The 11,229-nt window shown below is 38.7% G+C and overlaps 2 protein-coding genes across 4 annotated transcripts; both read right to left on the bottom strand.

Annotated features, from left to right (window-relative positions):
* Positions 1–546: 546 nt before the first annotated feature.
* On the bottom strand, positions 547–7,509 carry clp1 (cleavage factor polyribonucleotide kinase subunit 1). 2 transcript variants are annotated; one of them, XM_080900598.1, is made up of 6 exons: positions 7,356–7,509; positions 6,200–6,474; positions 5,946–6,053; positions 5,734–5,853; positions 3,436–3,573; positions 549–3,319 (listed from the first exon to the last, which is right to left on the bottom strand). In XM_080900598.1, the coding sequence occupies exons 2-6, from the start codon at positions 6,470–6,472 to the stop codon at positions 2,633–2,635; spliced, it is 1,326 nt and encodes a 441-aa protein (XP_080756724.1). In that variant the 5' UTR covers positions 6,473–6,474; positions 7,356–7,509; the 3' UTR covers positions 549–2,632. The 2 variants fall into 2 exon arrangements, with proteins under 2 accessions (XP_080756725.1, XP_080756724.1); XM_080900599.1 differs by lacking the exon at positions 7,356–7,509 and having other exon boundaries at positions 547–3,319; positions 6,200–7,344.
* A 998-nt stretch (positions 7,510–8,507) lies between these two features.
* LOC308408912 (selenoprotein H-like) lies at positions 8,508–10,924 on the bottom strand. 2 transcript variants are annotated; one of them, XM_080901380.1, is made up of 5 exons: positions 10,889–10,924; positions 9,630–9,756; positions 9,189–9,331; positions 8,986–9,102; positions 8,508–8,770 (listed from the first exon to the last, which is right to left on the bottom strand). In XM_080901380.1, exons 1-4 carry the CDS (start codon positions 10,902–10,904, stop codon positions 8,999–9,001), a joined length of 390 nt encoding a protein of 129 aa, XP_080757506.1. In that variant the 5' UTR covers positions 10,905–10,924; the 3' UTR covers positions 8,508–8,770; positions 8,986–8,998. The 2 variants fall into 2 exon arrangements, with proteins under 2 accessions (XP_080757506.1, XP_080757505.1); XM_080901379.1 differs by lacking the exon at positions 10,889–10,924 and adding an exon at positions 10,746–10,875.
* Between the last annotated feature and the right edge of the window lie 305 nt (positions 10,925–11,229).

Raw genomic sequence — 11,229 nt, 5'->3', positions numbered from 1 at the left:
AACTGATTTCCGGTATTTGTCAAAAACTGATTGCTCGTATTTAAACTGCTTTAAGTAACTTGTTGGGCTATAATATGTGAAACATATGTCAAATGCGTCCCTCATGGATGACGTAAAGTTATCTTGAGCCACAAACAACATTCGTGCAAGAAGGTAGAAGCCGCAATCAGTTTTTGGCAGTGACTTTTATATAACCTTTATTTATGCAGTTAAAAAAAATCTCATTAACATTAAAAATGTAAGTTGGCCAAGAGGACTCCAGAAATAGCAGCAAATATTACAATAGTTCTGTAAAAATACTTTAAGTGGGGATACAGGACCAGATTGGTTATAAAGTAAGTACAATAAAATAGAGTTATAAAGATACTTGAAACACAGATAATTTTTTAATTCTATATTTTTAATTCTATAATTTTTTTTATATAAACAGTGTTCACCGAAGTCTATTTACCAACATACATAAAGATATTACATGTAAAAATACACAGTAACGCTGGAAATCAGTTTTTGGCACGCAATCACTTTTGGCACAACAAATGGAAGAGGGTAGCGAAGAAAAAGTGGGAGACAGACAGTAGACAGGAGTTCCTAGTGGCTAGTTGGTAAAGGAAAATGCTTATGAGACTGGAGACTAAGCTGGAAAGGATGTGCAGCAGTTTGGATGGTTAAGAATAGAGATGGAAAGATACTTATCAGTGAAAGAGTGTATTGAGATGATAGAAGGAGTTTAAGAGCTTTGCGGAAAGTTAGTGAATCAGTTGGTTGGGTTCATGGTCGGGGTGGGTTTATATCAGGGATCTGCTCTGAGACCCTTCTTGTTTGTAATTGTGATGGACATTTTGATATATGAGGTAAGCCAGGAGTATCTGTGGACTATAATGTTTGCAGATAACATTGTGATCTGTAGTGAAAGTATGAAGCAGATAGAAGAGAGCCTGGAGAGAGAAGAGGAAAGTTAACAAAGCAAGATAGAATACATGCATATGAATGAGAGGAATAAAGCTGTAACAGTGAAGCTGCAAGGAGCACAAACAAGAAAGAAAGAAAGGGCAGTTTTGCTTGAAAACAGCTTTAAAACCTAAATTCACATTAGTGTGGCAAATCCACCGAAAATGCTTAAAACAACCCACCTGGAACATACCTTAGGGGAAAAAAATGCTATACACCAAAGAGAACAACTGCTGTTTAAAAAGAAAACAGCAGTCACACCAGATACTGATTTCTATATTTTTTAATAAGGAGTTTTATTTGCCATAAGCTGTTTGTGAAAATATTTTGACGGTACACCTACTTGAAATGGTTTTACACGGTTTCTTTTCCACAAAATTCACAATCTACGTTCCAGATGGCCATCTCAACCCTCCACAAAAGACCCACCTACGATTAATCCACACCCTGCTGGTTATGACAAATGGTTAACACTGACATGCATAAAGTAGGTGCAAAGAAACACTACATATGGCAGGCAGGGAATAGAAAAGAAAAATTAAGTAATTTAATAAAACAAAAAGGTTCAGAAAAAAAAACAAAAAAAACAACACAAAATATTAGCAAGAAAAGATTCAAAGACAACAAATCTATCCAATATTATTTTTTTGAACCACGTGCTTACATTTAAATATCTACACTTATTTATTATATACTTAGTTTGAGATATTTGCACGTATTATGCATCACACAGTGTTGTTTTTGTGTATGCTTATAAGTCATGTTGTCATACATAGAAACGCTGTTACTCTAAAAAATTAAAAGAGCATCTGGTATGGTTTGGTAAGCTGGTAAGTGTTTACAGAACAAATATTAAATGACCTGCTAGTGTAGTGCTCCCAAACAATCACTAGCATGCTGTGTTTTAATGAAGCCTACAGGTTATTATTATTTGCCTTTCTTTTGTCAAAACAGAAGACCTACTGAATAAAACAAATTTCTTTAGGAAAGGTTATAAAACTGCAAAGTATTCCCAGGTTTGATTGGATTAGAATTAAGTTCATTAAGTGTGTTCCATCCTCAGCTCATTACATATTGGGTATGCAGATAATTAAATTATTGTTTGTTAGTAAGGGAAACATACTGATAGATAGTCAGATAGTGTAATTAAAAACAAACTCACACAACTTTTTACATTTAAAAAATTTATTACTCAAGAGAAAAAAATCTCTATGAAACAGATTATGAAGAAAAATATTTTATCTTTGCTTTGATAAAAAAAAATCCTTTTCTACAGACATCTGTGCAGTGTGGTCTAGAATTTACAGCTGCTTTCAATTTCTATTAGGGATGCACCAATTCCCAGCTCATGCTAAAATTGATAACACAACAAATTGACCAACGGCTAGTGTAGAGAGTAATGTTTTTTTCTTATTTAATTCCCTCTTCTGTGCAATGAGACGAAAAATCTTCAGTATAAAAAACCCTGCTCCCCATCATCTTATTGTTGAATAAGTAGAAATTAAATCATAAAATGTATGAAACAGGCTGAAAACTGGATTCACATGAACCACAAAAAATGATGCATTCCAAATTTCAACACTTAAAATGTTTTCTCTGTAAAGTACAAACAAGATAGCCTTAAAATAAAAAGGGTACCCAGCAGGACGTCTTCGATCCAAGTCCTCTCCTCTGAGGGCCTGCTTCATTTCATATCCATGAAGCGAATGTCCATGATGAGCAGAGTATGCCTGGGCAGGGGTCTAGGTGCTGGGGAGAGCACCTTCATCACCTGTGTCTGAGTATCTACATGAGTCACCACAATAAAGCCACACACAGGACTCTCCACTATGCCCTTTCTAGCACCTTCATCTCCGTCTTCAGCACTGCTCACGCTTAGGACGTGGTATGTGAGGTCTCTTCCTGGAGTAACAGGCACCAGTTTTAGCTGTGTGTCATCCTGGGACATTCCCAGTGGCAGGCATGAGTCCGGGATGGATGGAGCGCCAATTTTATAGATGCGAACGTCTGAGAAACGCACTTCGTAAGAAAAGGGGTAGAAGGTGACTCCACGGAAGCCGTAGAAATACTCGCGGATCTTCTCATCCCGAGTATCCCGCCGACACTCCTTGGAGCGTTCCACGACTCCCCCGGACTTGGGTAGGAGCACAACCCGCACAAAGTGAGGGAGGTCTCTTTTGAGTTCATTGTAGAGCCTTTCATGGTCCAATACCAGAACCACATCCACCTGAAAGGTTGACGCACAGTGGACCAGAGCCTGGTATCCAGAGCCCTTCACCCAGCCACAGGTGTTGATGATGCAGCCTCCTACACTGGCTTTCCTGTTCACTTCACAGCGCTGGGAAAACACCTCAGCCAGGCACGATGTCAGCTGCATGTTGTGACAAAAAGATTTAAATGCTCAACAGGTAAAGACAACGTACGAAAAATTTAGAGTTTTGTCTCCAGACTATGTCAGGAAGGGTCTAGACTCATTCTTTTTTTTACCTTGTTGTAAAGTTTGATGTTGGTCCCTGGACTAGTAGAGCCAAAGTGGTAGACCAAAGGAGCCTGGACTGAGAAACCCTCCTCTACGTCCGCTGGACGCTCGATGCAGAGCGCTGACACTGTGCCGGGTACAGACACCTGAAGGAGCAGAATTTTCTTTTACTACTCAAACTGATAACAACTGCATTTTTTTAAATTAAAATTAAGGTCTTTAGATTATCCACAAAAAAACAGAAAACCCAAAGCAGATTAAAACAAACAAACAAACAACCCCCCCAAAAAACAACAAAAAACAAGATACATGATACCATCTGTGGAAGCACTAATCATGCTGCATCATATGAAGAAAGCCACTTTGTCTGTGTCCCACATAAAACAAATGTCCTGTTCAGCATTGTTCAGATCTTTACAGTCAACATAGAGTGCAATCAAATGACTAACACAGATACTTTATTAACAGACATACTGTAATTTACAAACTTTGACCAAACTGCTTCATATGCTATATTACCAACAAAGGCACGAACACCTATCCCCTTATTGTTCCAATAAGTATACTTATTAGGTGATCCATTCCTAAAAAAAATACTTGGTATATTGACAATTTTTTCTTGTAATTGTAAACAATTACATGTTTCAGATTAAACAAATTTTAATATTAGACAAAGGTAACCTGAGTAAATGAAAAAAAAAAAATTGACAATTTCATTTATTAAGGGGAAAAAGCTATCTAAACTTACCAGTGTGAAAAAGTAATCTGCTCCCTTATTGAATCATCAACTATGATTAACCACATTTTCTGGAAACCTGAGCTCAATTTTACTAGCCACACCCAGGTCTGATTACTACAAGACCTGTTGAATCAAGAAATATAGATCCTGTATGACAATGTGAAGTGGGCTAAAAGAAATACATTGTGCTACAATCTAAAGAAACAGTTGAGAAACAAACTCTCTGACTTCTATGAGTCTGGAAAGGGTCAAATTCATTTTTAAGGCTTTGGGACTGCAAAGTAAACCACAGTGAGAGCCATTAGCCACAAATGGAGAACACTTGGTATATTGGTGAACCTTGCCAGGAGTGGCTGGCCAACCAAAATTACTTCAAGAGCGCATCGATGACTCATCCAGGAGGTCACAAAAGAACCCAGAACAATATCTAAAGAACTGCAGGCCTCATTTGTCTCTGTTAAGGTCAGTGTTTTTGACTTAACAATAAGAAAGTCTGGGCAAAAATGGCATCCATGGGAGAAATCAAATGAGAAAATCCCTGCTAAAATGAGAAAACCACTGCTAAAATAAGAAAACCACTGCTAAAATGAGAAAACCACTGCTAAAATAAGAAAACCACTGCTAAAATGAGAAAACCACTGCTAACCAAAAAGAACACAAAGGCTCATCTCACATTTGGCAAAAAACAACTTAATAATCCCCAAGACTTGTGGACTAATGAGAGAAAAGTGGAACTATTTTAATCAGCAAACATGGTGCTGGTAGTACGATAGTCTAGGGTGCTGTAATTTATGGAACCTCTATGCTCTCTATGAGAAAATCCTGAATGAGGGTGTCGATCAGTTCAAGCGGACTTAGCTTATGCAGTATAACAATGATCCAAAACATGCCACCAAGTCCACCTCTGAATGACTCGTAAGAAAACAAAATGAAGACTTTGGTGTGGTCTACTTAAAGCCTGGACTTAAATCAAATTGAGATGCTTGGAAACCCTCCAGTGTGGCTGAATTAAAACTACTGCAAAGAAAAGTGGTCCACAATTCCTCCAAAGTAATCTGAAAGTTATTCCCAGATATCGCAAATACCCGATTGTAGTTTTTTCCTGAAAATGATGGCATAACCAGTCACTAGATTTAGGGGGCAAATACTTTTTTCACACAGGACCAGGTACGTTTGGATAGTTTTTCCCTTTAATAAATGAAAGGAGGAATTCAGTGCTCTCAATCCTGTGTAGAATTCTTTGTTCTTTACTGCAATGACTTGAATTAACACCAGTGACTAAACAACTGAAAGACTAATGTTCTTTTTCTTTGTACAGATATTAAAACAGATGTCAAGATTTTTTTTCCAGAACTTGTGCATCTGATAAAACAGAAAAAGCCACATGGGCAGACCAACAGGGGGATCATCACAGCTATAAAGCTAAATAAACAAAGTAGATGCTGTACATGCTTTAGCATCACTTTGCACAAAATCAAGACAGCTGAGTCTGCAGGCTGTGATATGCAATATTTTAAATACCAGCCGACTGTTTGATATTTATAATGGTAATTCCACTTGATCTTACCCCACTCTGTCCAACATCCAGTTCCACAAATGTTGGCCTCCTTCCAACCCTCACAGCATAGCTGAGAAGCAGCCGACACACCGTTGACTTCCCAACATCTGTCGGTCCCACCACCATCACCTGAGGGTCGATTTATAATTTAGCATTAATCCAAGAAGCACTCATGGGATCTGATAAGTTACTATATGAAGTAGTTCCCCATTCAAACATACCCTTGGCCCCCTCTCATTGTCACGCTCTGCTTGTTTTCTCATCTGTTCAAGGGCTGCATGTGTGTTTAGGTAGAGCAGCATGGGCGTATCCTTGGACACATAAGCAACCTGCGGTGATGAAAGCAAGATGATGGTATTTGTGGCTTTGTCTTTTTTCCCCCCAAAGTGAAACACACAATGATGCGACTAAATGTAACACAACAGACACATTTGAACTCTCCTAAATCTGCAAGTATTCTCATCCACGTGCTTACCTCTGGCTTCCCATAAAGATTCACACTACAGCCTTGCCAAGTGAAAACTGCAATCTTAGAGCCTGGTCCAAATGTATACTTTTTGTTTCGGTTTAGCTCGGAGCCAAACACCTCAGCCATTCCTGTGAGCAGCTCCAGCTCAACTTGTTCAGCTGCTTCCCCTGACTCCACCTCAAAGCGAAGTTCAGTCTCCTTTTCCAGGTCATACCTGGTGCTGGCCTTTCCAGCTGCTGGAGCATCTTCACTCGTCTTTTCCACCCCCTCTGTTGCCATGACTGTCAACGAGAAACTTTAGGTTGCAATAATTTGGCAGAAGTAGCATGCTGAAAAGAAAAAAGTTACATGCATACATAGCGTAGTAATACAACAAAACATTCCACATAGCTTCTCTAATAAAGCAATGCTTAAAGGAAAGTGTGTTAACATGGATCTTTATTAAGTATTTGCATTTTAAAGTCACAAGCTAACCACTGTAGTTTTACAACTTTTTAATAACACTAATTGTAACTCTAGCATTACCCCTCACATTATTTTTAATTTGGTGTTTTAACATTGTATGCATAAAAGATAAACTTAATCACACAGAGTAAAAGATGGAATTGTTTAAATACTGTGATGTGATCGGTGTTTTCCATCTGCAGGATTAGTCAATCTGAGATCATGAGTCATTTTTTGAACATTTTCTGCTCGACCATTTTCGACTTCCCTAAAAATGTTATGCTCCAAAGTTGGTCCATATATTTTCAACATATTTATTCTCTGAAAAATGTTTTCTATATACGATGCTAAAAGCAATCATAAAATACAACACAACTCCAGCCCTTCCAGCAGAAGGCCCACGATATTCTGAAATGGAAACACACTTCAGTGATTTTGTCCTAAAACCACGGCGGCGTAATTAATCTTGGCTACCTGTAAAGTGAAACGGATAAGTCAAATTATAAAAACACAACTGATTACGTACAATGATGGGTTCAAGTAAAGTTAAGAGGGAAACTCCTTAAATCAACAAACCAGCTAGCGGAGCCACGGCTAATTCGACCTTTCTAAGATTAGCAAAGGTCGAATCACTGCTTACAAACCCGCCCAGACGATTCTCGCAACGTCAAGCAAAAGTCTAAAACGTATTAATTTGTAATATATAAAAGTTACGCACCAATTTCAAGACTTATTGTAGAAGGAAATCGGTCCCGTGCTCATGAGGAACCGTTGAGTCGACTTGCCTGGTCGCGGGACAATGACGTCACATCCTGGCAATTATTCAAACAAAATGTTCGTCTGCCAAAAACGGAAGACTTTGAATCCTTTTTGTGTGTCTGCTATCCTTGTTTATATTTAAGGCAAAAACAAAACAAAGCAACATTTCGCAAACACTTGGCAGACGATCGCGTTTTCGGTGTCATTGTGTGACGTCCTCACAACGCGACTTGTTTATATTAGCTTGGCATATGACACGAAATTCATTGTAGCTTCTACCTTGTGACAGGAATGTTTTGGGGGGATCAAAATGGCTTGATATCATTCACACAAGAGACATTTGACAGATTATAGATTACAGACAGATTAACAAATCTTCCTCTTTCGGCTGCTTCCTTTTGGGGTCGCCACAACGGATCGCGTCTCCAACTCACTCTATCCCCGTTGTCACGCAAACCCTCTGCGTGTCTTCCTTCACTACCTTCTCTGTGGTCTTCCTCTTTCCTCCTGTTTGGAAACTCCACATTGAACATACTTTATCCAATGTACCCATTGCACATGTTCTAACCATCTCCTTTCCTCTCTAACTTTGTCTCCAAACTGCTTAACCTCAGCTGTTCTTCTGATATACTCATTTCTTAAGGCCAACGAGTGATTTAAAACTTTTTAAATACCAGCAACCGTTTTTAGCAAATATTTGCGATCACGTTTGGAAGATGACTTTTTTGCACAAGACTAAGATCAGAGCCCTCAAGTTACTAATTAAGGCCATTGCTTAGGTGAATGTAATTGCACAACCTTCTAAAATATGATACAAGGTGCTTTGCCAGCTGTTTAAAACTATTAATCCTATCAATTAGTAACATGTACTTTATTTGCCAAGAGTTGCAATATGTTGTTAATAAAAATATAAATGCTAATAGGGGTTTTATAGTATTGAGTCAATCAAAAACATTGCTACACTTTCTGAATGCATGTGAGCATTAATGTGTTTCAACACACAAATTGTATCTCTAGTTTTCTTCTCCACACTTGGTTCCTGAATAAAAATAAGAAAACCTTTCCACAATAACAGCTGAGTGTTTGGATAGTTGTAACAAAATACACACAATTACCCCAAAAAAGATTTTATTTATCAAAAAACCCCAAAAACAAAACAGACATAAAACCACAACTGAACGTTTGTGAAACACAACAGTAAACAGCAGTAATGTGTCAGAGAAATGCTTTGGCTCGACTAAGCTCCACTAGGTGTCACCATGCACCCAGAAGATGGCAGCAGTTAGAGCATGGCTCATCAGAGGAGGGACTGAGAACGTCTCCTTGGTCACTTCTCATCATTTTTGCTTCCACTGGCTGCATCTGAATGTTGGGCTGCAAATAACATGGGAAAAGTTTTGTTAAAAAGACACTTATACACAACTGTTGTTCACTGAACAGCTGCATTGCAATTCATAAGGCATTTTGACTTGATTCTATTTACAAAGCTACATGAGTTACCAGTTTACTGTGAATAAGAAGTAAAGCTGGATTTTCTTATTTTCTGTTTTTTTATGCATTCATTATTCAGTCAAACCGCTTTGCCAAACCTTCACTTGGTGTCTAAGCCTTCAGAGCCTCTTGCAGAGTAGAAACTACCACATCAGGCTGTGGAAACTTCAGCTTACGAGGTGGGCCTTTCTTTATTCCAGTCCACAGAGATGTTTCTTTAGGAATCAGGAAGAAAATGTCATTTGTATCATTTCTTTTTTTTACAATGAAAGATCCACATTGCTGAGTAAATCCTGTTTACCTTTGCCTCCGTCCAGCAGAGTGATCTCGAAGCTGTTCCTGCGAGGTTTCCCAGGGTTGAGGACCACAGTCAGTTCAGGGTGGGCAGCCAGGAGGGCGGATTTCACCTCCTCAGCATTACGCCCGTACACTCGTCAGCTTTTACTGCCAGAAGTGACACATCAAGATTACATCTTTTTGCAGATTTTAAGAGTTGAGTTACACAGTGAACTGTGATGTTATCTATTTTGGTTCTGGTTCAATAATAATATAAACAGATTTCATGAGAACTATTGTTTTTTTTCCACCTAATCAATGCATTCACTTCTGATACTTAAACACTTTGATTTTTATTTTTAATTAAGTATTTTAAAATGGGGGCTATATTTACTCACTTTAAATAAACACAATTAGCATTTCCTTCACCACTGATTATAACGTGATTACATTTTTTTTTCTTTACCAGTGTTCAATGACCACCCTGAGGCCTTCCTGGCTGCTTTCATCCTCTCCTCTGCCCTTCTTTTCCTCCACTGAGGGTTTCTCCTCCTCTGCTTGAACTTCTGCTTTGCGCTTCTTCCCACCACGACCTACAAACACACATGCGCAGTTTTGTGTTTGGCTGTTTCTTGAATTTGTGCCTCCATATCTCATTTATCCTCTGTCCTTTTGTCCATGACCCAGAATTCAATCAGGCCGCACAATACTGAATGGAAAATTTCTAAAAACATCAATAAGACAGAGGAGACAGTGGCCTGCACAAGAAGCTACAATTGAGGACTCAAGGGTGTATCTTTCGTGGCTGCTTGTCAAAAAGTGAAATTCAAATTCACAATCAAAAGGCCAGTGATGCACAATGTGCAAGTGAAGTATGTAGGCAAAAGAAGTCAGTTTCCCAAAAGAAAAAATACATGCAGTTCATCGATTTACTTGATCCTTTGCAAGTAGCTGGCACATGTTGCTTCCCTTGCCATGGTTAAATAAAACCATAGGCCCCTTCCTGGTGAATGCCGGTCCTATGCCCACCCACCTACTTATTTAGCCTGAGGTGTCTTTGGCCTTAGTAGAGTCTTACAAAAGCCCAAAAATAAAGCAATCATCCATCCACCATCTTCTTCTGTTTATTCAGTTCAGGATTGCAGTTGGGCTGTAAGACTCCCAGCTTAAATAGGGCGACATGGGGTTTACACTGTGATCGCCAGTTTGTCACAGAACTCGAGTACAAAATAATTTCGGATGCAGCTGTGCTACATGTCATATTTAATGTATAACCTTATAAAATGAAGTAAAGAAGTCTGTTTTATAAATGCCTAATGCTCCAACTCCTCCTGTCATGCCCTTGGTGGGAGGAGAGTGAGTAGAGGAGGACTCGGGCACGTGCAAGCTCAGAAGTTTCATAACCCAACAGAATAGTAATAATAATGACCCATTTAATGAGTCGTTGCATAATAAACATGGTCAGAAAGGTCAGCGCGCCGACTCCTGCTACATTTAACGAGTTTAGAAAGTGAATAATGTAAATATCTTCGCAGTTACTACTTTGCTCCGGTGCATGTAGCCATTCAGCTAAATGACCTACAAAGACAGGCTGAAACAGTCATGGAGATGATAACCGCTGGATCAAAATGGTACAACCGTCTTCCTCCTCAGACAAACTCCGTTACAGCTTTTGTTGTAGAAAAAAAATACGGTATTGTTTACATTCCTATAACACACACCCACCTGCTTTGGACGCCATTGCTGTTACAAAACTTTGGCGCGCGCATGTCGACTGTACCAATATATTTGGGAAGGGGGTTTCAGTTTGGCTGGGCGAAACCATTAGTAGGAAGTTTTCTGAGCATGAATGAAAATGAGATCTATCGTTATTATTTCTAATGTGTTAATATAATTACTGTAATTTAACTAAAACTGCATTTAAAGTAAAAATGCAAACCGTTTGTTAAACACATACAGCATTAGCATAAGTGTTCTTTTATTATCTTTGTATGTACCTATACATGAACAGGAATACATGGTGTTTGTATGGTGACAACACACTTAAGCATATAAAGTTAAAGCAG

Source organism: Rhamphochromis sp. 'chilingali' (assembly GCF_963969265.1).
Source record: "Rhamphochromis sp. 'chilingali' genome assembly, chromosome: 13".
Taxonomy (NCBI): Eukaryota; Metazoa; Chordata; class Actinopteri; order Cichliformes; family Cichlidae; genus Rhamphochromis; species Rhamphochromis sp. 'chilingali'.
This window is presented reverse-complemented; position numbering and strand designations above follow the sequence as displayed.